Here is a 26420-nt window from a genome sequence, read left to right as displayed (position 1 = left end):
GCAAACAGTTGGATACAACTCAGCGACTGAACAACAATAATAACTCATATTGCGATCTTACTGTAACATGCTAAACATTGTGCTAAGCACTTTAAGTAAGTACTCAATAACAGTTATCACCTCACCTAATCCTCACCTAATCCTTCAAGGTGGGCATTTTGATCCCCATTTTAGTGAGGAGAGAAAAGTGAGTATCAGAGAGGTTAAATAGTTTGTTTAAGGTTATACAGTTTATTTCACTCCAAAGTCCTAACTTGTATCCACATTGTATCCTCTCTCAAGGAAGGTGACTAACTAGAAGATGCCTCTCCATTCTCCAAACCCTGAATTTCACTAAGAAGCGGCCATGGATGGTATGTTACAGATAGGACATAATTATCACAATGATGGTGGCTCAGCTGGTACAGAACCTTCCTGCCAATGCAAGAGACACAAGAGATGCAGGTTTGATCCCTGGGTCAGGAAGATCCCCCTGGAGAAGGAAATGGCAACCCACTCCAGTATTCTTGCCTGGAAAATTCCATGGAGAGAGGAGCCTTGCAGGCTACAGTCCACAGGGTCATAAAAGGTTGGACATGACTGAGTACACACACACGCACACACATACATACACATATCACAATGATACCAAGATAACCAGCATCTAAAACTCTGATTACCAAATACCTTTCCCTTTTTTCACAAAAAGGAATGTCATTTCATATTACTCAAATTAACTTTTAAAACAACTGTACATTTTTATTCCAAAGACTGAATTTGAAACAAAGCTTAGCTCTATTATTTATTGAAAGAGTTAAACTTTAAAGCTTAGCTCTATTTATAAATGCATATGTAGAACCACTCGTTTTGTGGGCACATTCATATGCAATTACTCCAGCCAATTTCCATACTGAAAAATACTGTGCGCTTTTATTGAGCATTTGCAATTAAAGCTGAGAGGACAGCTATGCACTAAGTATTTTGTCAACAAAATTAATTATGTACGTCCTATCCAATCTCTGTACTATATGATGAAGCAGTGTAGTGAACCATTAAACCATAATATGTTGGGGTACCAGGGTATATTAGGTCAAGTCAGAGCCTAAAAAGCATGACTTGAGGGAATTCACAAGTGCCAGTGAGTTAGAGGAAATGTATAAGGGGAAGAAGTGGGTTGTTAGAGGGCTTGGTGACTGCCTGTAACCCGGTGCAGGAGATGCCCCCAGCCCAACTTGGCCTGTCTTCCTGGCTCCCGTCTCCAAGACTTGGCAAACAAGAGCAAGCCAAGATTTAACTAAACCACTTAAATTTGACTTCAGTGACCATCCCAGGAGAAATCGGATTGCCTCCAGGAACTCTGGAGCAGCAGACTGAAAGCCTCAGCAAAGCAGACAACCCGTCCAGATGAAGTCTGTGTCCCTAGAAAAGGCAGAGAGAGAAAGAGAAAGGACGGTGGTAAGTAAGCGAAAGGGTGGTTTTGTTGCTGTGATCTGAGGGCAGGCACTGGGTCCTACAGCAGGTGCCCAGCATGGCCCCTAGGCTCAGAGCAAGAGACCTATACATGTGAGCTGAAAGAAAGAAAAATCAGAACTTGGGTTCCTAAGGAAGAAAAGTACCTACAGAAAACTTAAAAAAAAAAAGTACTATTGAGGTAGGACACAGAAAAAGAGACATTTGGTAAACTGAGAAGTCTCACATTTACAGGAAAAAAAAATAAGATGATAGAAGTAATAATAAGAGCAGTTAACACTTTGTGCCAAACACTGTTTTACTACTTGACTGTGAATTCCAGTAGGGCAAGGACTTTGCCTCTTTCACTCACCTGTATACACCAAGTACCTACGTCAGGGCTTGGGGCTATAATAGGCATTCAGGATACTATGCTTTAGTGAATGAACAGATAAAACACAAGTCATGGGGAGGGGAGGGGAGGTGGAAATAGCATTTAGCTAAAGTAAAAAAATAATAATGATAATTAAAGGATGGTAATTATGAGCTCATTTTTTTCTAACATTATTGAGCACCAAGTTAAGTGCCAGGCATTGAACTTGGCCCTGAAGATAGAGATTAAGACAAGGTATATTCTGGGCTTGGTGAGATGGCGCTTATTCAATCAACCAACACTTATCAAGTCTCTGTTCTGGGCCAGGCATCCAGCTGGGCACTGGGGGGACAGAGATATAAGGAAGCTCCTTTCCCTGCCATTGAGGAGCTTTCAGTGGTGTGGGTGGGGTGTGTGTAACAGAGACACACACACAGGGTTATGGTCAGGATGGAGCATGAGGAACCTACCTAAAAGGGGCCAGGACAGCTACCCTCCCCTACCAGACCTCAAGCGAAGGGTAGCCATCGCTCATCAGGGAGGTTATGGGATTCTTCCATTGACTAGGACTTTTTCACGTAATAATTCCTGTCCCCACTCCCAGGAATCAGCATATATTTCCAGTAGTCTGGAACCTGGAAAATGGGCTCTTTCAATCCAGGATAAGTGCTAAACATAAAGACCCTCAGCTTTACGACTATTTTAAGATCAGATGATACAGTAAGGGGGCTTCCCCAGTGGCTCAGCAGTAGATAATCCGCCTGCTAATGCAGGAGACATGGGCTCAATCCCCAGGTGGGGAAGATCCCTTGGAGAAGAAAATGGCAAACTACCCCAGTATCCTTGCCTGGAGAATCTCATGGACAGAGGAGCCCGGCGGGCTACAGTTCATAGGGTCACACAGAGTCGGACAGGACTGAAGAGACTTATCACACACGCATGCACCCGATGCAGTAAGGCAATGAGGACAGAACTCGGACTCCAGTTTATAAAAATGGTCCTTGGTATTTTGTGTTTTTATTCCTAAAGCATTGTAAAAATTTAGGTGCAATAATTGCTCAATAATTGGCAGCAACAACTGTTGCTGCAGCAGCTGAATCTAGAACTGCAAGTATCCTTCCAGGGCTCAAAGTTGAGTGGAGTTCCACGCAGGAAGTCACAGGAGAGTTGGAACCAACCTCATGCACAGCCCCGCAGGCTCTGACCAATTCTGGCTCCACCCTGTGGTCAGCATTAGTCAGCTCCAAGCTCTCCCTCCTGCATCCCTTGCTAAATCAACCCTCCTTAAACTCTGCCCAAAGTGGACGCAGCACCCTTTATTTTCAGGAAGAGTAACCAACTAGTTAACAAGCCCACGGAGGGCTGAGATTTGCTTGGGAGCAGCTGCAGTCTAACCCAGCACATGGGGATTTGTGCAATTGAAAGCTGTAGACAGCTGTTTTACAGAGCCTGTGTCAACGTGTGCTGCAGAAAAGCACAAGCCCGAACTGCCCCTCCCTGGGTCAGGAAGTAGAGCTGCTGGTGATAGAAGCACATGGGAGTGGAGGCAGTAAGAGAGCAAGGGGGAAGTCCTAGGAGCCCACTGGCTAGAGCAACCTTTTTCTTAGCCCCTTAGCCTGCCCCAGTCAACAAGGAAGAACTTGTTCTTTTTACACTTGGTGTGAGGCTCTGGTGATAATAAAAAGGGCTATGATTCCAAATCCCCAATGTTACTTTTGAATCTAGACACCTCAGGTGACCCCCATCTTTCCCCCTTACTGTGGATCTCTTTTTTACATTGTTTAATGCTGAATGTGTTACATAACATCTCACCCTCCCAGTTATGCTAGCATAATGGTGGCAGCAGCAAATTCAAAGACAGATCTGGTTCAGCAACACACAGATTACACAACATGGTAAACAAAAGACCAGAAACAAATGCACAAATAGCCCCTTGGACTACATAACTGGAAAGCACAACTGACGGTAACGCAAGAAAAACAGATGTCAAATCTGTCCCTTCAACCTTTCTTCATGGTTGTGCAGTAAATATCGGTTTTCAATAGTCTTGTATCTTTCCTTTCCATTCAGGCTGAATTTCAAGTCAGACACATGATACAGTGTTGAGTAGAATTGTTTCAGCTTGGTTTCTTTTTTCATTTCCTTTCAACTCATGAAAGAGTTGTTAAAACTTTAAAAGTACATCATTTCCCTCTTAATAGGGTCACTTTCCATCCCAGTCGGGCTTCCCTGATGGCTCAGTTGATACAGAATCCTCCTGCAACGCAGGAGACCCAGGTTCAATTCCTGGGTCGGGAAGATCACCTGGAGAAGGGATAGGCTACCCACTCCAGTATTCTTGGGCTTCCCTTGTGGCTCAGCTGGTAAAGAATCTGCCTGCAATGCAGGAGGCCTGGGTTTGATCCCTGGATTAGGAAGATCCCCTGGAGAAGGGAAAGGCTACCCACTCCAGAATTCTGGCCTGGAGAATTCCATGGACTGTATAATCAGTGGGCTCTCAAAGAGTTGGACACAACTAAGTGACTTTCACTTTTTTCACTTTCCATCCTAGTCAGTAAGCTGGATTATATTTGGCATGCTTCAGTAAAACAACTGTCATTCAAACAAGGATTACAGATCCCATTTTTTCTATATTTTGTTATGTTAGAGGAAGGGTTATATGGTTACAAGAATGGTCTAAGGTGTCACCAACATTGCTTTCTTAGGAGCTTTCTGAGCCAGTGGAATGGGATATATGAAGTGGGGGCAGGTAGATCTGGATTATAATCCTGACTCTATAGCTAAATTGCCCATCACTTAAACCTTTTGGTGCCTCAGTTTTCTTCTCTATAAAATGAGGCACAACTATCCTGTGAAGCAAGTAAGGACCAACCCAAGCACAGTGGAGAACATGGCTTTCAGTGGAAAGCCCCTAAAAGTTAAAGAGACTAGGCTTCAAATCCCAGACCAGCCACTTACCTTAAGACTGTGGTTTGTTAGTTTAAAATGCTCTACTTTGGGGTTGATAGAGGCAAACTATTACATATAGAATGGATAAGCAACAAGTCCTACTGGATAGCATAGAGAACTATATTCAATATCCTGGGATAAACCATAACGGAAAAGAATATAAGGAAGAATGTATATATGTGTATAACTGAGTCACTTTGCTGTAGAGCAGAAATTAACACAGCATTGTAAATCAACTAAACTTCAATTAAAAAATTAATTTTTTTTTAAAGAGCTCTATTTCACTTTCCAGATGGTAACCCACAGTTAACAACTACGCTGAGTACTGAATGTGATGCCATCTGTGCAGCCTAGTGAGAGGTGGCTGCTCTGAGCATTATTTGTGGCACTCAGACACCTGGGAGAAGGAATGCCCCTGTAGTCACAGACACGAGCACGGCAGTCACCGGTTCTGAACACAGTGGCATCAGACTGTCGCTTTAAAGAGGGTTCCCAGCTTGCATTAATAAAAAATTAAGGTAGGTTGGGCAGAGGGGGACACCACGCACTGCTATAAACCCTGGTGAGGAAAGGGGAACAATCTGTGAAACAAAGGCTATCTCAGAAGCGGCCAACTGCCCACCTTTTGTTGATGTATCTAAAAACACACCTTGCTCCAGAAAAGGTGCACGGGGCTCAGTAAGAAACAGTTGCTCTGTGCAGTCTAGGGTGGGGCCCTGCCCGGTGACCGCACTTTATTTTAAATCTGAGGGCTCTAGGTGACCGCTGGTTTCTGCACAGCACTGATCCCAAAGCCGGTTTTCAGGTAGCGGCGCGGTCTTGAGCGACACTTGCCTGAAGCCGGGTAGCGGAGAGCAAGGACCCAGCCAGCGCGGCGCTAACTGTTTGGGGCAGCCACCCTGCGCGCCCTGGGGTTGAGTTCCGCGGAGAGAAAGAGCCACCGTTCGCCACCGGGACCCCCCCCCCCCCCCCGCCCGGTCCTACAGCCTGCAGCTACAGCACGGCGACCTTGGCCTCAGTACCAGAGTATCCCCGCCCTTACATCGCGACCGGGAATATAAAACTATCTGGCGCTGCAAGTCATTGACACACATGAATACGAGACAGGACAAGGGGATCGCGGCCCCGGGCTTTGCTGGAGCTTAAAAGATGTGAGATTACAAAAGACGAGGAAGAGCTCAAACCAAACTGTCGATAGATGGGCCCCTTGATCTGGGCGCTATTGGGCAATACGTGCGGTCCTGCAACTCCGGCACAGGTCCCCAGAAAAGGGAAGCGCTAGAAAGTCGAGTCGGAGAAGGCGATGGCACCGTACTCCAGTACTCTTGCCTGGAAAATCCCATGGACGGAGGAGCCTGGTAGGCTGCAGTCCATGGGGTCACCAAGAGTCAGACACGACTGAGCGAGTTCCTTTTCACTTTTCACTTGGATGCATTGGAGAAGGAAATGGCAACCCACTCCAGTGTTCTTGCCTGGAGAATCCCAGGGACCGGGGAGCCTGGTGGGCTGCCGTCTCTGGGGTCACACAGAGTCGGACACGACTGAAGTGACTTAGCAGCAGCAGAAAGCCGAGTACAGCCAAGCAAGACAACGCGGGCGCAAACAATCTAGGCGCAACCAAGGGCAGCGCTGCCGCGCGGCGTCTCGGTCTCCCCATCTGCAAAGCAGAGCGTTGGACTAGAGTGTCTCCCAAAACTCCTATTAATCTAGAAGTCAACAATATTCCATGCTGGCGCTGCCCAAGGGTTTGAAACCGGAAAAAGAGAGGAAAGAGAGGGAAGACGACAGGGAGGGGGGAAGGGAGGAGCCGGTGGGAGACCTGGAGAGGGAAGACAGGGGACGCCCGGAACAGGCTTGGCGGGTTTTCAACCTTACACCTACACCTTCTACACCAGAGTTCTCACGTTTGGGCCAAGACCCCGCGCCCATCAAATGGGAGCGCCAGGTAGCCAAGCTTCTCCCTCCACGCCCGTTTCTTAGAAGCCATGGGCAGATGGTGGGCAGCACAATAATGCATGCCATGGATGGAAGGGGTAATGGTCCTGGCTGGGGTCTCCAGCACAGGTGGGCGGACGTGGGAGTGGGCAGACCTGGGACGGACGCAGGATGGGGATTGCGGAGCGCCCGCGTCTCAACCCGCGTGTCCTCGGCTGACTAAACTTTATTCCCCAACTTTGAGCAAGGGGAGGGAGTGTTCGCCCAAAAAAAAAAGTTTCTGAACTTTTCCCCCAACTCAGCCCTGGAGGCGGCACCGGAGGGCGGTGCCTGCACCCTGATTCGCCGCCGGCTCCCGTCTGGAGACTCGGATTGGCGCGCGTGGTCCGGGGCCGGGAAGAGCGGGCGTGGGGGAGGGGAGCGGCCCTCCCCGCCCGCGGGATCGGCTCGCGCCGGGAGCGGGTTAATTTCAAATCGGGGGCTTGACTGCTCCTGGACGGTCACGTCCACTGTGCCCGCCCGCCGGCCCGCCAGTCCCGGTCCCGGCGTTTCCCTCGGGCACCCACCTCAGCGCGGCGTTTAAGGACCGACTGACAGCCCTACACGCGGGCTCCCAGGCCTGAGCGGGGAAGGGGTGCAGAGGCGTCCCCGCTCAGCCCGCATCGGCTCCAAGTGTGAGGTGAACTGACAGGTCAGCGGGGCGCAGAGGGGCGCGGCGCCGGGCCAGACTGGCACCGGAAGAGTGATCGGGAAGGCAGCGGCGGCCGTTTCCCGCCTCTCGCTCCGCCGGGGGCCGTGGAGGGAGGAGCCGAGATCCCGCGCAGAGGGGAGGGGGGCGAGCGAGGGGGAGGGGTGGGGACGCCGTGGTTCCGGGCGCGGGTTTGCCCGCGCTCAAGCCCCGCGCTGCTCAAGGGGCGGCGCCGACCGAGGGATGGCTTTCCGCGCCAAATTTTTAAATCGAAGGCGGAAGGTCCAGACCCGCCCCTGGCGCCGCCAGCCAATCGCAGGCCTGCAGCCAACGCTCTGATTGGTTGGGAGTCGTTGCCCTAGAAACCGCGAGGATGCAGTCCGGGAACTGCCTGACTAGCGGCGCGTGTACTGGGCCCAGGGGGGAGGGGAGTTGGCCAGGAGCGAGGGGAAGCGCGCCGGGCGCGGGAGCTGGTGGCGACTGTACCTGGTTGCCTTGCTGAGCAAATGCAGCCTTCCATAGTAGGATCCAGGATTGTGGTGTGAACTGGCCACCTGAATAGCAAGTACATAACTTTTTTTTTAAGTCGCATCTTTAAGAATGTCTTCAAAAAAAAAAAAAAGTTTTAATCGTAAGGTGCTCTTTAAATGCCCAGGAGCTTAAGGACTGAATTTGGAAATTACCTATCAAGCTTTTTCCCCAAGACTTTGCTGCTGATCCCATGCACGTGTGTGTCAAGGGAGAAATTCAAGCATCTAGATGTAGATTTTTATCCAGATATTTGGAGTTGCAGCTCCTTAGCCGGAACCTGGGCTCATGCGCTTGAGTCCGGAACTCTGATCTGTGAACAGGTGGGTGCTTGTGCTCGCTGGAGTCCATTCGGTGCGGTCCAGAGAATGATTTGCCCTCTCTTAAGGTGGGCAACGGCTGTCATTGGAATTTCTGGGTTTGCTTGAAAACCAAAGAAATTCTGACGGCAGATCGGCTTGCTGAAGTAATTTACGGGCGTTTGATGGGAGTTCCCTGCTCTGTGGGGCTACCTCCGGTCGGGAATACAATGTTAAGTGTAGTTTGTCAGTTTTCTTTACCTTAGCCTTTGTTTCAGCAGACTGTGGCGTCCAGTAATGAAAGGTATTTTCAACAGATCTCCTGCATTTTTCTTTAACTTTTTCTATTTTCTTTTTTTCTTTAAGGATATTAAACTTTTTAATTGGACTACCTGAACTACTTGAACCATCAGGATAAAGAACTCCAGATTTTTCATTTTTAAAGAAACTAAATGAATGAGAAATTTACAGAATGGAGAACGAAAAGGTACTTTTTTAGCTCCCGTATTCATCCTTGCAGTTTTAAATGCAACATTATCCTGGTTTTACTGCATAATTTTTCAGTATCCAACATCTTACCAACACCACATTCTTTTTTGGTTAACCTCTATTAAAAACCTAGAAGGAAGGGAAATTTAATTTTTGAAGAGGGGAAAAGTTACCCAGGATTAATCTTTCTAGTTTTTAATGAATTGGTGGAAGTTTCAGAGAGATAAGTAGAGAGAAAAGATATTTTTAAGAATAATAAAATTTTTTAGCTGCTTTATGATATTTCTGAGAATTCTTAAACTATAAGAATTCAGAAGGGGCATTTGACATGATTTGACATTGGATCTCTTGTTAAGATAATTTCCTACCAAATCACCAATTTCTTTTAACTATAGGGGCCACTGTCACTGGTGATATCTTGATTGATTTCTAAATATTGATAGGGTTAAAAAATGAAATATGCAAATTTCCTAAAAATTTTAGATGTAAACAAATAAGAGAACTGCTGTTGCTTCTGATGGTCAGAGGCAAAGGACAGCAGCCCTGAGAAAAATCCCATTCTTGGATCAGAACCTCTCAAGTGTACCATCTCAGTGCACTTACCTGCCATCCCAAGCATTTTCTTTAGAATAGATACAGATGGCAAGAATGTGTGAAGTCGCCAGTGGCCAAAAGTAGAAAAAACAGTCTCCTTTAGTCTTAGGTATGTGGAGAAGGCAATGGCACCCCACTCCAGTACTCTTGCCTAGAAAATCCCATGGACGGAGGAGCCTGGTAGGCTGCAGTCCATGGGGTCGCTAAGAATCGAACGACTGAGCGACTTCACTTTCACTTTTCACTTTCATGCATTGGAGAAGGAAACGGCAATCCACTCCAGTGTTCTTCCCTGGAGAATCCCAGGGATGGCAGAGCCTGGTGGGCTGCCAACTATGGGGTCGCACATAGTTGGACACGACTGAAGCAACTTAGCAGCAGCAGCAGCAGTCTTAGGCATAAACTGCTGTTAATTTACCCTCTTATGTCTCAGTGGCAGCCCAGCCTCTGCCAGGAACCAGCTTTGTGGTCTTGGGTTAACTAATTTTACTTCTCTGGGTTCCTTTTTCTCCATCTGTAAAGTGAAAAGGGTAAATATTCAACGAGCAGAATTTTCTGCTTGTAGCCACTCTGGATTTTGCACCCCAGTGGATTTTGCTAACAAGTCTGACCACAGGCTAGCCCTCTCCCTTGTTTCCTTGGCTCTCTGACTTTTCTTCATCAGTGGTATTTCACCGAGTACCCACTGCATGCAACTGTTGTGCTAGGTGTATACACAGGTGAATGGCATATGGTTTCTGCCGTGGAGACCTTTACTTATTATAGTGTCAAGAGTCAAAGTCACTCCAAGGAGTTTGGGGTCACTTAAAATTATCATTCCTATTAAAGGAAGTTAAGTAAAAGGTATATGGGAACTCTCTGGAGGATCTTTGCAACTCTAAATCTAAAATTATTTCAAAATATAAATTTTAAAATTGTAAGTCTTAAAGTTTTCTTTTTAAATTCTTGGAACATAAGATGAAAATTTTAAATCCATGCATTGTTGCAGAATTAAAAATGGGGAATTTAGCTGTTCTGGACAAATGTCAAAGTGATCACTGGAATATAGTCACTAATTTAATCATCTCTACAACCTCACTGAGCATGTTTCCTAACTACTATTTCTATTTATACAATTCTTAGAGTCAAAAGCTATCTGATAATTTTTTTTTATACTGGATTTAATAATTTACTTGTTTTGAACCAGGAAAATCTCTTTTTCGAGCCACATAAAAGGGGACTGATGAAAACACCTCTGAAAGAATCCACTGCAGCAAATATAGTGTTGGCGGATATCCAGCCTGACTTTGGCCCTTTAACCACACCCACCAAGCCCAAGGAGATCTCCCAGGGAGAACCGTGGACACCAACAGCCAACCTAAAAATGCTCATCAGTGCCGTGAGCCCCGAGATCCGCGACAGGGATCAGAAAAGGGGTCTGTTTGACAACAGAAACGGATTATCTGACGTCAAAGATTGTTTACATGTAGGTTTGTGTGCAGAGGACAGGGTGGAAACTGGGGGATTTGGGGAGCTAGGGAAGGGGGGTGGCTGTTGAGACACTAGCAGTATAAAGTATCACCCCAGTCAGAGCACTGGAAAGGTTTGGACCCCATCAAATACAGCTCTGGGAAATCTGAACCTGTCACTTACTTATGAGCTTCTTCCCTTTCAGATCCTTCAAGCAGTTTATCCTGACTTCTCCCCACTTATCTTCCCAATTTTGCAGCCACTGAAGCAAACTATGTATATAAGTGTTAGTCATTGAGCGTTAATGCCTCCAATAAATCTTTGTGAATAAGACATTATTTACATCTTTCTTTGTAGGAACACTTCTCTGGAGATGAATATGAGAAATCCCAACCCAGTCGAAAAGAGAAAAGTTTAGGATTGTTGTGTCATAAGTTTTTAGCTCGATACCCTAACTATCCCAACCCTGCTGTGAATAATGACATCTGTCTTGACGAAGTAGCTGAAGAACTTAGTAAGTATGCAAAGAGCTCGCTGAAATGGTCAGTCATTAAAGGCACTTCACAGACTGAGTCCTTCAGACCCACGCTCCTTCTAGCCAGTGTTTGTAATGACACAAGACCACACGGAAATTATCCATCTGTCAAGCCCTATTAATTTCAGAATAACAGCATGTAGTTCCCAGTCACATTTAAGTCTCAAAACAGAAGCAGAAAATCACAATGGAGATTGCTCTGACTGTACTGTGAAAGCTCTGAAGCTGTAAAGTAAGGCAACATTGTTCTATGACTTATTTCACAAACAGCTACAACTCTGAACCTGCATCTTGTTTCTCATTGAGGAGCCAGGCTGCCAAATGCTTTCTTCCAGCCTCTGGGCGTGGGAGCCGGGCTTTAGCCCTCTCTGCCATTCAGCACTTTCTCAGTTTGTGTTTGCCAAAAGTTACTGTATCCCCCCGCCCTCTTTTCCTCCTCTCTTCGTGGACTCATATCTAGTTAGAGCTAAAAAAGGAATCTGTGGCAAATGTAGGATACCTTTGGAGTCATGAAAATACTACGACCTGAATCTGTGAAGAGATATACAGGATTTTTTTAGTATATAGCTATCACCCCATGAAGAAAGTTTTGCCCTTCTAATACATGTTCATACGTATCAACTTTAAGAAATGCCATTTAGATTCCTCTCTTCACATACACTTCATTATAGCTATGGAGGGTATACCATTTAATTTAGCAGGTATCTATGGATTACCTACTATGTGGCAGGCAATGTCATAGCAGCTGGGATAACATAAGTGGACAGAAAGAACAAAGTTCCCGCTCCTGTGGAACCTGCTTTCCAGTGAAGACAATAGACAATATGCAAAGGACATAATAAGTGGGTAATTAGGATGTAAGAGGGTAATGAGCGCTAAAGAAAAGCAAATGCAGACCAGGGTAGACGGGAATCCAGAGTGCTAAGAGTGTGCTCCGTAATTTTAAACTTCATTTTAAATTAAGTAGTTGGGTCAGGCCTTGTTAGGAGGGTGACATCTGAGCAAGGACTCAAGAATAGAGGTGGGGAGCCATGAGGACATCTGGGAGAGGGAATCCAGCTAGAAGGAACAGCTTAGCACACAAAGGCCCTCTGGCAAGTTCCAGGAACCAAGGAATCTCAGAACCTTGTACCTATTGTATGACAGCCGTGTGTGTGTGTTAGGAACTAATATAAGAAACGGAGGGTAGAGTATGGATTTTAGAGCTCGAAAGACTTGGTTTTGCCACTTACTAGCTCTGTGCCTTAAGAGTCGGACGCAACTGAGCGACTTCACTTTCACTTTTCACTTTCATGCATTGGAGAAGGAAATGGCAACCCACTCCAGTGTTCTTGCCTGAAGAATCCCAGGGACGGCGGAGCCTGGTGGGCTGCCGTCTATGGGGTCGTACAGAGTCGGGCAAGACTGAAGCGACTTAGTGGCAGCAGTTGCTCTGTGCCTTAGGGTGAGCAGCTTAGCCAGCCTGACCTTATCTCCTCATCGTTAAAGCATGGATAATAAGAAGTTTCACGATGGTAACCCTCTCCCGTGTTCTTGCCTGGGAAATCCCATGGACCAGAAGAGCCTGGTGGGCTACGGTCCATGGGGTCACAAAGAGGTGGACATGACTTAGCAGCTAGCACTAACTTTCACACTCAGGATGGATTTTCTAGCTCCAAGTCACCCTTTGAGGAACTGCCTCATTTTGTACTGCCTTGTGTAAAAGTAAAGACTATTGTTAAAGAAATAAAAAAGCATGGATAATAATCACCTACCTCACAAGTTAGGGTAAAATCTTCCTAAACCTGTATGATGCATCAAAGACCCTCAGTAAACGTCACCTTTCTAATTTATATTAACTGTTTGTACCCTTTGAGAGCAGGGACACGCCTTTCTCATCTCCATACTCTGTTTAGCATGTACTGTGCTCCGTCGCTCAGTTGTATTCAACTCTTTGTGACCCCCATGGACTATAGCCCACCAGGCTCCTTGGTCCATGGGGATTCTCCAGGCAAGAACACTGGAGTGGGTTGCCATGCTCTCCTCCAGGGGATCTTCCCAACCCAGAGATCAAACCCAGGTCTCCCACACTGCAGGCAGATTCTTTACCATCTGAGCCACTAAAGTTATTTAATCCAGAACCTACAGACTAGGAATCCCTGGGGAAAAGAGAGGTATTCGATTCTATCCACATTACACTATCTGATCCTAGTAAGGTGCCATTGCTTGTTCTCCACAGATGTCGAGCGCCGACGCATTTATGATATCGTCAACGTCCTAGAAAGTCTACACATGGTGAGCCGGCTCGCCAAAAACAGGTACACTTGGCACGGGCGACACAACCTCAACCAGATCCTTGGGACTTTGAAAAGCGTCGGGGAGGAGAACAAGTACGCTGAGCAGATTATGATGATCAAAAAGAAAGAATATGAACAAGAGTTTGAAGTTAGTAAGAGTTACAATACAGAGGATCCCATCATCAAATCAAACACTGGCCAAAATGGACACCCAGACATGTGTTGTGCCGAACGCCCTGGAGTGGAATTGCGGGCAGGTGAGACAGCTGGTGTTGAAAAGCTCAGGTGGCAGGGAACCTCTTGGAGGTCTAGAGACCAGGTTCCTTAGGGAACCCAGCTCAAAGCCACTGCCGCTTTTCATATGAAAATGCTGCATGTCAACCGTGGGATCAGGCTGTGGTATTTGTAGCTTTGTTACTTTTGAAAGCACTTGTCCCTTCATGAATTTTAATTCTCTAATCCTCTTCCTTCTCCAAAGCCTCTGTAAACAGCCGCAAAGACAAGTCTTTAAAAGTGATGAGCCAAAAATTTGTGACGCTGTTTTTGGTGTCAACGCCTCAGATAGTAAGCTTGGAAATTGCTGCCAAGATTTTAACTTGGGAGGACCATGTGGAAGATTTGGATAGAAGCAAGTTTAAAAGTAAGTGGCCCAACTGCCCTGGACTTTTGGACCTACTCTTAAATTACTTTCCAATACATTGGCTATATAAACAGATCATCTCTAGTTAGGCTTTTGTATCTTCACTTCTCCCCAGAATTCATGAAGATACTGCTTGAGCTAGCTTGTAGGATTCAAAGATACGTATATAGCTACTCTTACCTGACACTTTGATTTATCTACCTCACTTGCTACTGTAACACTGTCTCCATTTTACAGTGTCTGAAGGCTAAATAAGCAGTAAAGTGGGCCTGGGACCCAAGTGTCTGCTCTCTCCACTGGCTCTCGTATTTGAGGGTGTAAATAACTTCTAACACTCTCCAGAAGTGACCTGCAGCACAGTGGATTGGACATTTTGAAAGAGTGGTTTTACGGTGTCCCTTCTCTGCACTTACGGCCCTTAGACAGTTTGCCTCCACAGTGACTTGGCTGGGCCAGACAACCCAGCCTGTCTAGGTGGTAGGCAAGGCTTGCTCTCTCTTGCCCTGAAACCAAAGTCTGACACCCTGTCCTGTGTGCGGATGACCACCGTCAGGAGCGGTCCCAAGGGCTTGCTCCTGAGAGTCTGTCCCATAGCTAAGCGAGGAGAGTAACCTAAGAGAGTAATTGCTCTTCTTTTTACATGCAGAAATGTTTATTAAATATTGGATTTTCTCTCATGGCTACTGATTATTTCCAATTCTTGAATAAAACTATTTGATTTCACTATGGAAAAAAAAAAAGCATGATTTTAGCCAGAATATCTGCTCTCTGTTGGGAAGAAATCATAGATTGAAGTCTTAAAACAGCTCTGCCCTTGCCTCTAGAAAAGACTTTGCAGGAACTGCCCCATGCACACACACAGAGAAGCAGAGAGAAGGTGTAGAAGGCATTAGCTGACCTCCGAGCAGGGCTTAGGCTGGCCTAGACATGGATCACTCGGGAGACCGGCTGACTGGTGACCCTGAGGCATAGCAGGGGAATGCCTGGGAGGTGTCATGCAGACCCCTTCCCATCCTTGTGAAGCTGTACTGGTCCCATGAAAGTATTGAGACTCCTCCAGTTTGATGGTGTCTCCATAAAGACAAAATGAGTAGAGATTAAGGCAGTAAGCCTAGCATTTGGCTTAGGAGATTTGTCATTTCAGAAAACACATCCCAATCCTACCGATGGGCTACCTGCTTTCTCTGAGTCACCAGTTTTCAGCTCTCTATTTCACTGGTTAGTCACAGCCTTGGAAACTATTCCAGGAACTGCAGATGTGTAATTTGCTGAATCCCTAGGGAATTCAGAACCTTCCGGCGTGGCTGTGAAGGCAGGGCTCAATTTGCAGCTTTGTACTACAAGATGAAGTAAAGGCAGACTTCTGTAACAGAACTTTTCATGATATGTAAGACTTATAGAATTAGCAAATCTATGCTTTGCCTATACATACGGACAGTATAAATGTTTATAAATTTTGATAGGTATAAAATTTTCCATGCTTGTGAAATTAAATACATTTATTTTCATAAACTATCACAAGCAGGAAAATAGTACATTTATTATTGATTATTTCTATTTGTTCCAAAAATTCTGAATCCTCATTAGGAGATGCCCAGCAGTGGTAACTTTTTATTAGAAAATCTGTAACATGTTTCCCAATAGGGTGATCTCATTGAGTTATTTTCCCTTTTGTTTCAAAATCCAGTGCTTTTGTTTCAAAATCCAGTATCAGCAGTAATTGAGTCTCAATATTTAAAACTTTTTGTTTTCATTAAAGCAGTATTACTGCTGCTAAGTCGATTCAGTCGTGTCCGACTCTGTGTGACCCCATAGACGGCAGCCCACCAGGCTCCCCCGCCCCTGGGATTCCCCAGGCAAGAACACTGGAGTGGGCTGCCATTTCCTTCTCCAATGCATGAAAGTGAAAAGCGAAAGTGAAGTCACTCAGTCGTTTCCTATTCTTAGCGACCCCGTGGACTGCAGCCCACCAGGCTGCTCCATCCATGCAGTATCACTAGAATAACTCCAGAAAAGTCACTGATGGTTTTTCTCTGACACTGATGGTTAGGATAGCTCTTTGAGTGTACAGCTTACACATGAAGTCCTTGGGAAGCAAAGTCCTTTGATCTTTCATTATTCCATTAAGTGATATACATACTTTTTTCCCCCAGCAAAAATTAGGAGGTTGTATGATATAGCTAATGTTCTGAGCAGCCTGGATCTTATCAAGAAAGTTCATGTGACAGAGGAAAGAGGCCGAAAACCAGCTTTTAAATGGACAGGCCCAGAAATCAGTCCAAATCCCAATGGTATGTATTTATTTCCTTGTATATTCATTGCTTCATTACTTTGAATTAATGCACATTTGGAAATATTCTTCCTTTCTCTTCCTACCCATACTCCCACATGGGAAGAGCATAATATATAAGTGATTGAAAAGACAAAGATGAGCACCAATATGGAAAGTTTGGCCCTTGGTTCCATCAGCAACTCAAGGTCCGTAACCATCACACCCGTGTAAGAGGTAGAATCTGTGTGTGAAAGAATTTGACAAAGTTGAGACAGAGCCCGTGCATGTGGAGAATATTATTAAATGGATTCATTCCAGAATGAATATTCTGTCTCCATCTTAACTCTGGGATTCTTACATTTTGTGTTCTACCAAGACCCCACACACAGAAGTTGTGGAAAGTGGCAGGAACACGGGCCACGGAAGCAGAGGGAAGCTTAGGTTCCAGTCCCAACTCTGCCACTTATTCCAGCTGTGTGGCCTTGGGCAGGTGACTTCTCTAAGACTGTTTCCTCACCCCTAGTAGGAAGAACGACAGCGCCTTTGCAAGGTTTTTCCAGTTTTGGAGATAACCTCAATGAGAGGTCCTTCAGTACAGGGATTTGGAGGACAGGCTCTGGGCTAGACTGATCAAGTTCATATCCCAGGCCCACGTTCTTCTGGCTGAGAGACCCTGAACCAGTTAGTTAATGTCTGAAATGTCTCTGAAATGGGAGTGCATTTCCTGAGAAGTACCTGCCTGAGTTGTGGAGAGTGTCTTAGTCTGTTCAGGCTGCCACAACAGAGTACCATCGGCTTGGTAGCTGATAAACAATATGTTTACTTCTCATAGTTCTGGAGGCTGGGAAGTCCAAGGCTGGCAGACTCGGTGTCTGGTGAGGACCTGCTTTCTAGACTTTTCTAGTCTTTTCATAGTAACCTTACATAGTGGAAGAAGACTAGAGAGCTCTGTGGAGTCCCTTTTATAAGAGCACTAATCCTATTCAAAAGGGTTCCACCCTCATGAACATCTCCCAAAAGCCCCACCTCTCAGTACCATCACATTGGACATCAGGTTTCAACATGTGAATTTGGGGAGAAGGAATGGGGCAGGGGATGCAAACATTCAGTCCATAGCAGGGACGGTCACCCTATTTCATCAGATGAAGTCTCCACTGATGCTGATATGCCCGATGTTTTATATTTCAGTAAGAAATAAAAACCACTGACAGTCACCCTGAGAGCACACCACTGGTTATAAGATGACAAAGTCTTTCAGAGATGTTAAAGTGAATTATCATCTCAGAATTCATTCAGAATAAGATGAACAGGGTTTTTTAGGTAAAGCCCTTGAAATGGTATCTGGCACATAGTAGGCACGTAACTGTTGCCACTTTAATCTGAAATCATTTTAGAACCGTTCCCAGGTGGCTCAGTGGTAAAGAAACCGTCTGCCAATGCAGGAGACACAGGAGATGCCAGTTCGATCCCCAAGTCAGGAAGATCCCCTGGAGGAGGAAATGGCAACCCACTCCAGTATTCTTGCCTGGAGAATCCCCATGAACAGAGGAACCTGGCGGGCTACAGTCCATAGGGTCGCACAGAGTTGGATATAACTGAGCGAGCGTGCACGCACTGACCTCATACCCCAGAAGGAGGCTGAACCACTCATGTCTTAACACACTGCCCTTTCCAGTTTCAGGTCTCAGCCCAGTCCTTCCTTGTGCTGCCTCTGATTTGGAAGCGAGGCAATCTTCAAAAGAGAACTGTGCCAAAAACCTCTTTTCCACACGTGGGAAACCAAACTTCACTCGACACCCATCTCTCATCAAACTGGTAAAGAGCATAGAGAGTGACCGGAGAAAGATAAATTCTGCTCCCAGTAGCCCTATCAAAACCCACAAAGGTATGTGTCCTATCGTGTCAGGGCTCTGCTTCAAAGAATCCCTCCTCATTGACATTTAGCTTCCTTGATCCCTCGGGACTTGCTAGAGAATTGTTTGTTTCCATAGTCCCAAACATACTTGAAGCCCAACTTACATTTGAATTAAAGGATAAAATGTGAATCGTGGGGTTTATCATTTAATTGCTGTGTGATTTGGGGGAGGGAGCAGTGCATGTTTTCTGTTCCTTTGACCTCAGTGATGTTTCATCTCTGTGAAGATTCATTCTTTTGCTTTGACCAACTCCCTCCCCCACCCTCTTTTTCTTTTACCAGCTGAGAGCACTCAGAATTCTGTACCTTTCCGGAGCAAAATGGCTCAGCTCGCAGCTATCTGCAAAATGCAGTTAGAAGAGCAATCAAGGTAGGTGGGCAATGCTCTTCAGTAACAGGATGCGTTACTTTATGTTGCATCATTAGGATTACTTATTTCATGTAAGAATAGGCAATAACCTTGGAAACCGGTGAGAGAATCTTCTCCTTAACTCATAATATGGAATCATTACAGGAACTATCTGCTAGTTACATAAAAGCGTAGCTTCAATCTGGGGCAATCTAAAATAGTAGAACATTTTAGAGAACATGTGTTTCCATTGTCTCATGTTTTCAATCTTGTCTTTTAGTGAACCCAGAAAGAATGTGACAGTACAGCTGGCAGGATCTGGGCACTGCCAATCCGTGGCCCCTCTGGACACTCCAGCAAATGCCGAGCCAGAGATGATGGCACCATCCCTCATCCAGCCCCTGGGGGTGGTCCCCCTCCTCCCCAGCCCGTTGTCACCAGCAGTGCCGGTGATCCTACCTCAGACCCCTTCGGGGACATCGTATGCCATCTACTTGCAGCCTGCCCAGGCCCAAACTATAACGCCACCCCCAGGCCTGAGCCCCACGGTCTGCCCCACCACCTCTTCTAACGCTATGATATCAGAGGACTCCACTGATGCCACCGGCGAGAATGCAGACAGTGACGCCCCAAAGTCCAGTGTATCCACCAGGCCTGGAAGTTTGCTGCCAGGGCCGGAGAGACAAGGTGCAAAGAACCGAGAGAGGGAGCCAGCTAGAGAAAAAGGCTCCAAGAGGGCAAGCATGCTCGAGGACAGTGGTTCCAAAAAGAAATTTAAAGAAGACCAGAAAGCACCTGAAAATGTCTCCACAGTAAGTACAGCCTTGAACTGTGCAAAGCTTTAGGTACCCCCCAGTTAATTAGGAGGGACTCTGCTGGCTCGTGAAATTTACCAGAGCAAAGAGCAGTCTCCCAGAAAACAGGGAACTGTTCCTTAGCGTCCCATAATCCAAACAAGGCCTCAGGCAGCTAATCCCCTGACTGGGTTGGCGGCAGAAGCATTTTTAACCTTTGGAGGAAGGGATTATCTGCTCTCTTTTTAAAGCACTGTGGGTGGTTGTCCTTAAGTCCATTTCTCTATCCCACACTGGAATGCAAACACCTGCCATGAAAGTCTTAAATAATTTACAAGCAGACGTGACCCCAAATGAATGGATGGACACATAGGGTTCCTCTAACTCCCGCTTTCTGAGTCATTACTTGATATTCGTTTGACATCACGTAACTGACATCTGTGGCCTAGCAGAGAAATGGATCCCCCTTGTTTTTACTTTCTACGTCAAATTTAAACCAAAATTTCCATGTTGTGCAAATAGAAAAATCAGACTTAGCTTGGCAAGGTTTAGGGTATCTGATGCATTGGTTTCTAGATGTTTTGATGTTCTAGACAGTTTTTTTCCTGGATGGAGTTTAATTTAGGAAGGAAAGAACATGTACTGGCTGCCTACCCACATACTAGATGGCAGAAGTGTTGGGCGCTTTTGCATACGTTATCTCGTTTTCCACTCTTGGGACAATTGTATATGAAAGACAGCATCAGCAGATAAACAAACATCACTAAACATGGAAGCAGAAGTTAATCTCTCATTTTGTCCCTGCTGTTAACTCGGGTTATTTTACATCTCTACATCTTGTTTTCCCACATCTATAAAGAATTTGTTCTGCCAGTTTTTCCTGATTGTCTACTGGGTATAAAGCACTTGTGCTCTGGATCAAATCAGCACCTGCCTTTGCGGATGATTGCTTTTGAGCACTTGCCCCAGGGCCATCTTACAGTTTTTGTGAGGTTAAATGAATTTATTACATGATGGTATACATAAAGGGGTTTGTGATCCTTTCAAGGCACTGTAGAAGCTGACGGGTATTATCTGTAACTGTTGTTATTAAGGAGGCTTTAGAGTCTGTCAGATCTTCCCTGAGGATGGCCTCATGGTAACCATTCAAAACATCCATTATCTTAGCATAGTATCATTTTGCATTTAATACACATGCTAGGGGAAAATCACAAGGCTTCAGCTTGATTTGATTTTCTGGGAGGTCTGTAATCTCTTTGAGGCAATGAGTATGATTTAATAATGGTCTCCTGTTGCTCACTTAGTGATTCAGGATTAGGGTTTTCACTGGATAGATTGCTCACACCCCCTGCTCTTTTTTTCATCTCTGACTTCATTTTGACCAATTCTTTTTAGCATGGACTGAGCAGAACAAAGAAAGGGAGAGATTCACGTGTTAATTCATTCAACAAACATTTACTGAGAATCTACACTTCTGGGGGTGGAGAGAAGAGAGAATACAAACACACACAAGCATATCAGGTAGTGAATAGTAAGAAATATGGCGAAAGCAAAAGAGGATCATGTCGTAGGAAGAAGGGTAGGAGTGTTGATATATATAGTCTGGGTGAGAAGACTTACAAGTGACAATATGTCAAATTATTTTCATCCAGCTACTTGAATAGTTCTAATTTTAAAAAAGGGATTGGCATTAGAGATGAAACAATTTTGTGATGAATATAGTTTATAGGAAAAGGAAAAGTAATTATTAGAGTTTTGCTGGAGATTTTTTAAAGAGAGTTAAACCAGAAAACATTGTACTGTAAGATGCCAAAGAGCAGCCGATGGTAAAACACCTAAATCTGCCCCTTGAAAATTCTCTATTCCTGAAGCCTTCAAGGAACCTGCTAGTAAAGATATTGAACAGAACCAAGCATCTAAGAAATAAAATTGAAAGTTTGTGGTACCCCTTAGCACTGGGGATTCTGACTGGACCTATTAATAGCTAGATCAAAGCATAGGGCGTTGTTTTGACAGTGGTGAGAAGAAAGATCTGCAGGGAGATGAAAGGTGGGCCTCTGGTTTACAAGAGCTGCTTTTCGCTTTTACCAATCCTGTTCCTGGTAAGACGGATCAGACTTTGCAGGTGGCTCAGCCACCCATGTAGGCTCTGTTGGAAAAGTACCGTGATGAGCAGGCGTGCTGCAGACACACACAGCCCAACACTCTGGCCATTTCCGTGTGGAATGTAACTTTATTCCCTAAAGCTTTTTCTGCATGACATTTGGACATCTAATATGAATTAATCAGTGCTCTTATCTGTCATTTTTGAAACCTGGTACCCTGCCCTTTCATTTGTATAAGAGTGTTTGCTTGGTATCACTGGAACCTAAAGTACTAGGGGGGAAAAAGATCTATAGTTCTATAATTCCTTTATTCCAAATCAGGAGTCAGCAAACTTTTCTGTACAGGTTGTGTGGTTTAGTCACTAAGTCGTGTCCGACTCTTTGCGACCCCATGGACTATAGCCTGCCAGGCTCCTCTGTCCATGGAATTCTCCAGACAAGAATACTATAGTAGGTTGCCATTTCTATCTCCAGGGGATCTTCCTGACCCAGGAATTGAACCTGCATCTCCTGCACTGCAGGCAGTCTCTTGTATTTCAGGCGGATCCTCTACCAACTGAGCCACAAGGGAAGCTTTCTGTAAAGGGCCAGAGAGTAAATGTTTTTGGCTCTGTGCGCCATATGGTTTCTGTTACACCGATTCAACTCTGCCATTGTAAAAAAATTTTTTAAAGTAGGAATGCATCTGCAGACAATATGTAAATGAATGAGCATGGCTATGTTCCAGTACAATTTTATTTGCAAAAACAGCCAAGAGGCTATATTTTAGTCCTGTGGTTTGACATTCCCTTTCTCTAAATCAACATTTCTTAACATGTTTTTTTTTTTTTCCTTAAATACCAGTACTACCAAACATTTAGTTGCTGAATAGCCTGGGAAATGTTAAATGATGAACACTCTCTTGGAGATTCACACTGTATGCCATCATGAAATTCCCTTAGAAATTCTGTCATAAAGATTCCATTTTCCTTTGTTGAATTCAGCATTTCCCCAAACATAATTTAATTATGATTCAAGTAGTACCTGCTTGCATCCCATAGAAAGAACTAGGGTCCCTCAGAATAGTCTCTGGGAAATACCATCCCACATAATTCAAGGACAATCAGATGATAACACAGCAGTGGCACTACGGTGGCCAGCTGCATTCAGCTTGTTCTGACAGCACCACATCATACCAAGAAGTCCGGAAGCAGACTTAGGACCCTGAGGGTGGTGGGGAGTGCTAGGTAAATCTTGCCCTTAAGCAGACTCAGTGCTGACTTTAGGACACTTCCTAAGACGCCAGCTGGCATTTAAGGAACATGTGGTTATTCAGGACAACTGTTGGGATGGGAAGGAGGGATAGTGTCTTCAAAGAGCCATAGAGCTGGCCTGCCCGTGGCCCATACCACTGGAGGCTTTGGTCTGATGAGACAAATAACCACCAATGGATATTAGTCCCAGAAGAGGCACGTGGTCATTTTTCTTGTTTTTGTTCAGTCGATCACTTGTGTCCAACTCTCTGCAACGCCGTGGACTGCAGCACGCCAGGATTCTCTGTCCTTCACCATCTCCCAGAGCTTGCTCAAACTCATGTCCATCGAGTTGGTGATTTCATCCAACCATCTCATCCTCTGTCATCCCCTTCTCCTCCTGCCTTCAACCTTTCCCAGCATCAGGGTCTTTTCTAATGAGTCAGCTCTTCACATCAGGTGGCCCAAGTATTGGAGCTTCACCTTCCACATCAGTCCTTCTAATGAATATTCAGGATTGATTTCCTTTAATATTGACTTGTTTGTCTCACCATAAAGAAGGCTGAGCGCCTTCTTTGGGAGAAGGAAAGGATGGGAGAGTGAAGTGATTAAAGGCCTGCCTTCCTTGCAAACCCAGGAAGACTGCTCAAGGGACTCTCAAGAGTCTGCTCCAATACCAAAAGTTCAAAAGCATCAATTCTTTGGTGCTCAGCCTTCTTTATGGTTCAGCTCTCACATCCATACATGACTATTGGAAAAACCATAGCTTTGACTAGACAGACCTTTGTGGGCAAAGTGATGTCTCTGCTTTTTAATATGCTGTCTAGGTTTGTCATAGCTTTTCTTCCAAGGAGCAAGCATCTTTTAATTTCATGGCTACAGTCACCATCTACAGTGATTATGAAGTCCAAGAAAATAAAATCTGTCACTGTTTCCATCATTTCTTTCTGTATTCGTGTGTAAAATAAACCCTTCCTCTTTGTTTTCTAGACCTTGTTCCCATCAGGATACCTAATCCCTCTCACCCAGTGCTCAACCCTGGGGGCAGAGTCCATTCTGTCTAGTAATGAAAACTCAGGTACACTTTCCCCAAATCACAGTATCTACAGCTCCCCGATTGCAGGTGAGTGTACTTAAAAACATCTTTCAAACACAGTCATTCTCAAGCTCACTTGAGCCTTATATACTTCTTGGACAAATGTGCTTTTAAGATATTGTGCTTTTAAGATATTGTCCTGCCTTTTCTTTCCAGGTGTTATTCCAGTGACATCATCTGAACTCACTGCTGTTAATTTTCCCTCTTTTCAAGTAACACCTTTGAAGCTAATGGTCTCACCAACTTCCATGGCAGCCGTCCCTGTTGGGAACAGCCCGGCTCTCTCTTCGAGCCACCCACTTCCCATCCAGAACCCGAGCTCAGCCATTGTAAACTTCACCCTGCAGCACTTGGGCCTCATCTCCCCCGGTGTGCAGGTGTCCACCAGCCCTGGACCCGGAACCATTGCCGTGTCGCCAAGAATAGAGGCTGTTAGTGTCACACCCGAAAATGCAGGCGCTGAGCAAGGAAGGGCCACCAAGTGTGACGCATCCATCCTGAGCCAGAACCAAACAAATGGACAATCATTTGCAGGGACAGGGGCACAACAGGTAAGAGCATGTCCATTCACTGATGTTTTTTCTCTTTTAGTTCTTAAATCCCAAATATTAGTATCATGGGAGACTCACTTTTGCTTTCGGACAAGGAAAGGATGGGAGAAGGAAATGCTTAAAGGCTTGCCTTCCTTGTAAATCCAGCAAGAGTGCTCAAGGAGTCCAGATTATGGGGTTATCATGAGCTTTTTGTTTCCCCTTAAGAAAAATAGTTGAGCATGTGAAACTCAGGCAGGCTCATTTAGCAGATTTCAGGGCATTCAAGGTTCCCATCATATGACACGTCCTTCCAGTTCACTCTGCTGAGTTTGCCAGGACATGGACCTGTCTGTGTGGGTCTGACTTTTCTCCATTCCTCTCTTTCCAATCAGCCTGTTCCTGTGACACCCAAAGGGTCCCAGCCAGTGGCCGAAAGCTTCTTCCGTACTCCAGGTGGGCCAACAAAGCCAACAGGCTCCCCCTGCATGGATTTTGATGGTGCTAATTACACCTCCGTGGGAACGCTCTTCGTCCCACAGCGAAAACTGGAAGTCTCAGCGGAGGATGTCCATTAATTGACATATTTGGCTTCGTTTAATCTTCTGAAGAGTTGTGTAACAGAGAAGATGGCCTCAGACTGATTTGGAGAACACATTCTCTGAAAATACTGTAAATACGTTGAGGGTTTACTTATTTGCAAAACAGACACTTATTTTCGTACTTAAATATATATATATCCACACAGACATATAAATATATATTTGTATTAAGCTAAGTTCAGCCATCAGTCCTAAAAAATAAAATGTTGAACTAAGATATATTAACTTCTGGGGGCAGGGGTTGGTTTTTTCAGCTGTGCCTACCCTATTATGCCGAGTAACTGTGTTAAAGTTTACTTCCCTTCGGGTGAACCTGTGACAGGCCTAACACAGCGCTCTCTTTAACTTTGCACAAAGACAACGCTGTGATGTATAATGTATTTTTAAATGGGAGGACTGTAGCTATATTTTTTTGTAATTTCTTTCCGCTGTTGTTGCAGTATGTCTTTTTGTAAAGTTTGCAACAATCCTTAATCAAGTCTATGGAAAAATTATTTATAAAATGTATTTTTAATCATAAGTTGTTCAAATTAAAACTTTTCTAAAATGTATTTAACATCTTCATTTGGCCTGTGGGAAGAAAGTCTTGGTGTGGAGCATGCATCCTGGTTCCCCTTAGATACGCCAAGCTTATCCCCTGTGTTCTTCCCCTCTTTTGATCCTGCATATGGCTCCACTTTTACAGAAAATGGCTTCAGAGAAGCCACTGCTTGCCAAGGACAACCAGCGTAGTCCTGTGTGCTTTCCACCACACCCTGGGAGGTTGGAAATGAGAGGTGGGAGCTGGGGTGCTCCCTGCCCTGCCCTGGCATGGCCAAGCATCCACCCCGGGCCTCCCACTGTCAACAGAAGAGGGGTTGCAGCTACAGTTGCTATGTTGCTATTGCTAAGTCGCTTCAGTTGTGTCCGACTCTGTGCAACCCCATAGACATCAGCCCACCAGGCTCCCCCACCCCTGGGATTCTCCAGGCAAGAACACTGGAGTGGGTTGTCATTTCCTTCTCCAATGCATGAAAGTGAAAAGTGAAAGTGAAGTCGCTCAGTGGTGTCCAACTCTTAGCTACAGTCCTCTTTCCAAATGGCCCAGCTCCAGGGATGGGCAAATTGGATTCTAATTTCGAATCCTATACACACAAGGAATTACCGCATCAAACCCTCCATGAGCTTCAAGAGAAGGAATGAGCTACAGTGTGTTCAGCATACATTTTCTTGATCCTCTGGTTATGTGACGAATTGCACCTTAAGAATTGACACGTGTCTTCTCTGGTTGGGGTTCTTAAAGGATCATCATAATGTCTATTTCCTGCATGTTTACAATGTGCCAGGCATCACCCTATGTATT

The 26420-nt window shown here is 45.2% G+C and overlaps 1 protein-coding gene and 1 long non-coding RNA gene across 7 annotated transcripts; one reads left to right on the top strand and one right to left on the bottom strand.

The window, feature by feature from the left end:
• Positions 1 to 712: 712 nt before the first annotated feature.
• On the bottom strand, positions 713 to 7572 carry LOC147342426 (uncharacterized). Its single transcript, XR_015157990.1, has 2 exons — positions 7252 to 7572; positions 713 to 1398 (listed from the first exon to the last, which is right to left on the bottom strand). It is a non-coding gene; the product is annotated as an uncharacterized LOC147342426 (long non-coding RNA).
• On the top strand, positions 7124 to 25629 carry E2F8 (E2F transcription factor 8). Of its 6 annotated transcripts, XM_086385182.1 has the most exons (14): positions 7140 to 7376; positions 8567 to 8687; positions 10470 to 10748; positions 11090 to 11246; positions 13486 to 13800; positions 14022 to 14183; positions 16337 to 16474; positions 18131 to 18340; positions 18653 to 18740; positions 19000 to 19531; positions 20909 to 21034; positions 23841 to 23973; positions 24103 to 24497; positions 24872 to 25627. In XM_086385182.1, the coding sequence occupies exons 2-14, from the start codon at positions 8673 to 8675 to the stop codon at positions 25052 to 25054; spliced, it is 2733 nt and encodes a 910-aa protein (XP_086241308.1). In that variant the 5' UTR covers positions 7140 to 7376; positions 8567 to 8672; the 3' UTR covers positions 25055 to 25627. The 6 variants fall into 6 exon arrangements, with proteins under 6 accessions (XP_086241306.1, XP_086241308.1, XP_086241303.1 ...); XM_086385180.1 differs by lacking the exon at positions 20909 to 21034 and having other exon boundaries at positions 7124 to 7376; positions 24160 to 24497; positions 24872 to 25629; XM_086385177.1 differs by lacking the exon at positions 20909 to 21034 and having other exon boundaries at positions 24872 to 25629.
• The last annotated feature ends 791 nt before the right edge of the window (positions 25630 to 26420 follow it).

This window comes from Bos grunniens, chromosome 29 (assembly GCF_055505025.1).
Source record: "Bos grunniens cultivar Pamir isolate PY7600 chromosome 29, Bosgru_T2T1.0, whole genome shotgun sequence".
Lineage (NCBI taxonomy): Eukaryota > Metazoa > Chordata > Mammalia > Artiodactyla > Bovidae > Bos > Bos grunniens.
Note: the sequence above shows the minus strand (reverse complement) of the source record. Positions and strands in the feature narration are given on the sequence as shown.

Bases quoted from the DNA above. Each gene is read 5' to 3' on its own strand.
- E2F8 (XM_086385182.1), top strand. The intron at 14,184-16,336 runs GTAAGTGGCCCA...TTTTTCCCCCAG, and splicing joins GGATAGAAGCAAGTTTAAAA to CAAAAATTAGGAGGTTGTAT. The intron at 16,475-18,130 runs GTATGTATTTAT...TGCCCTTTCCAG, and splicing joins AATCAGTCCAAATCCCAATG to TTTCAGGTCTCAGCCCAGTC.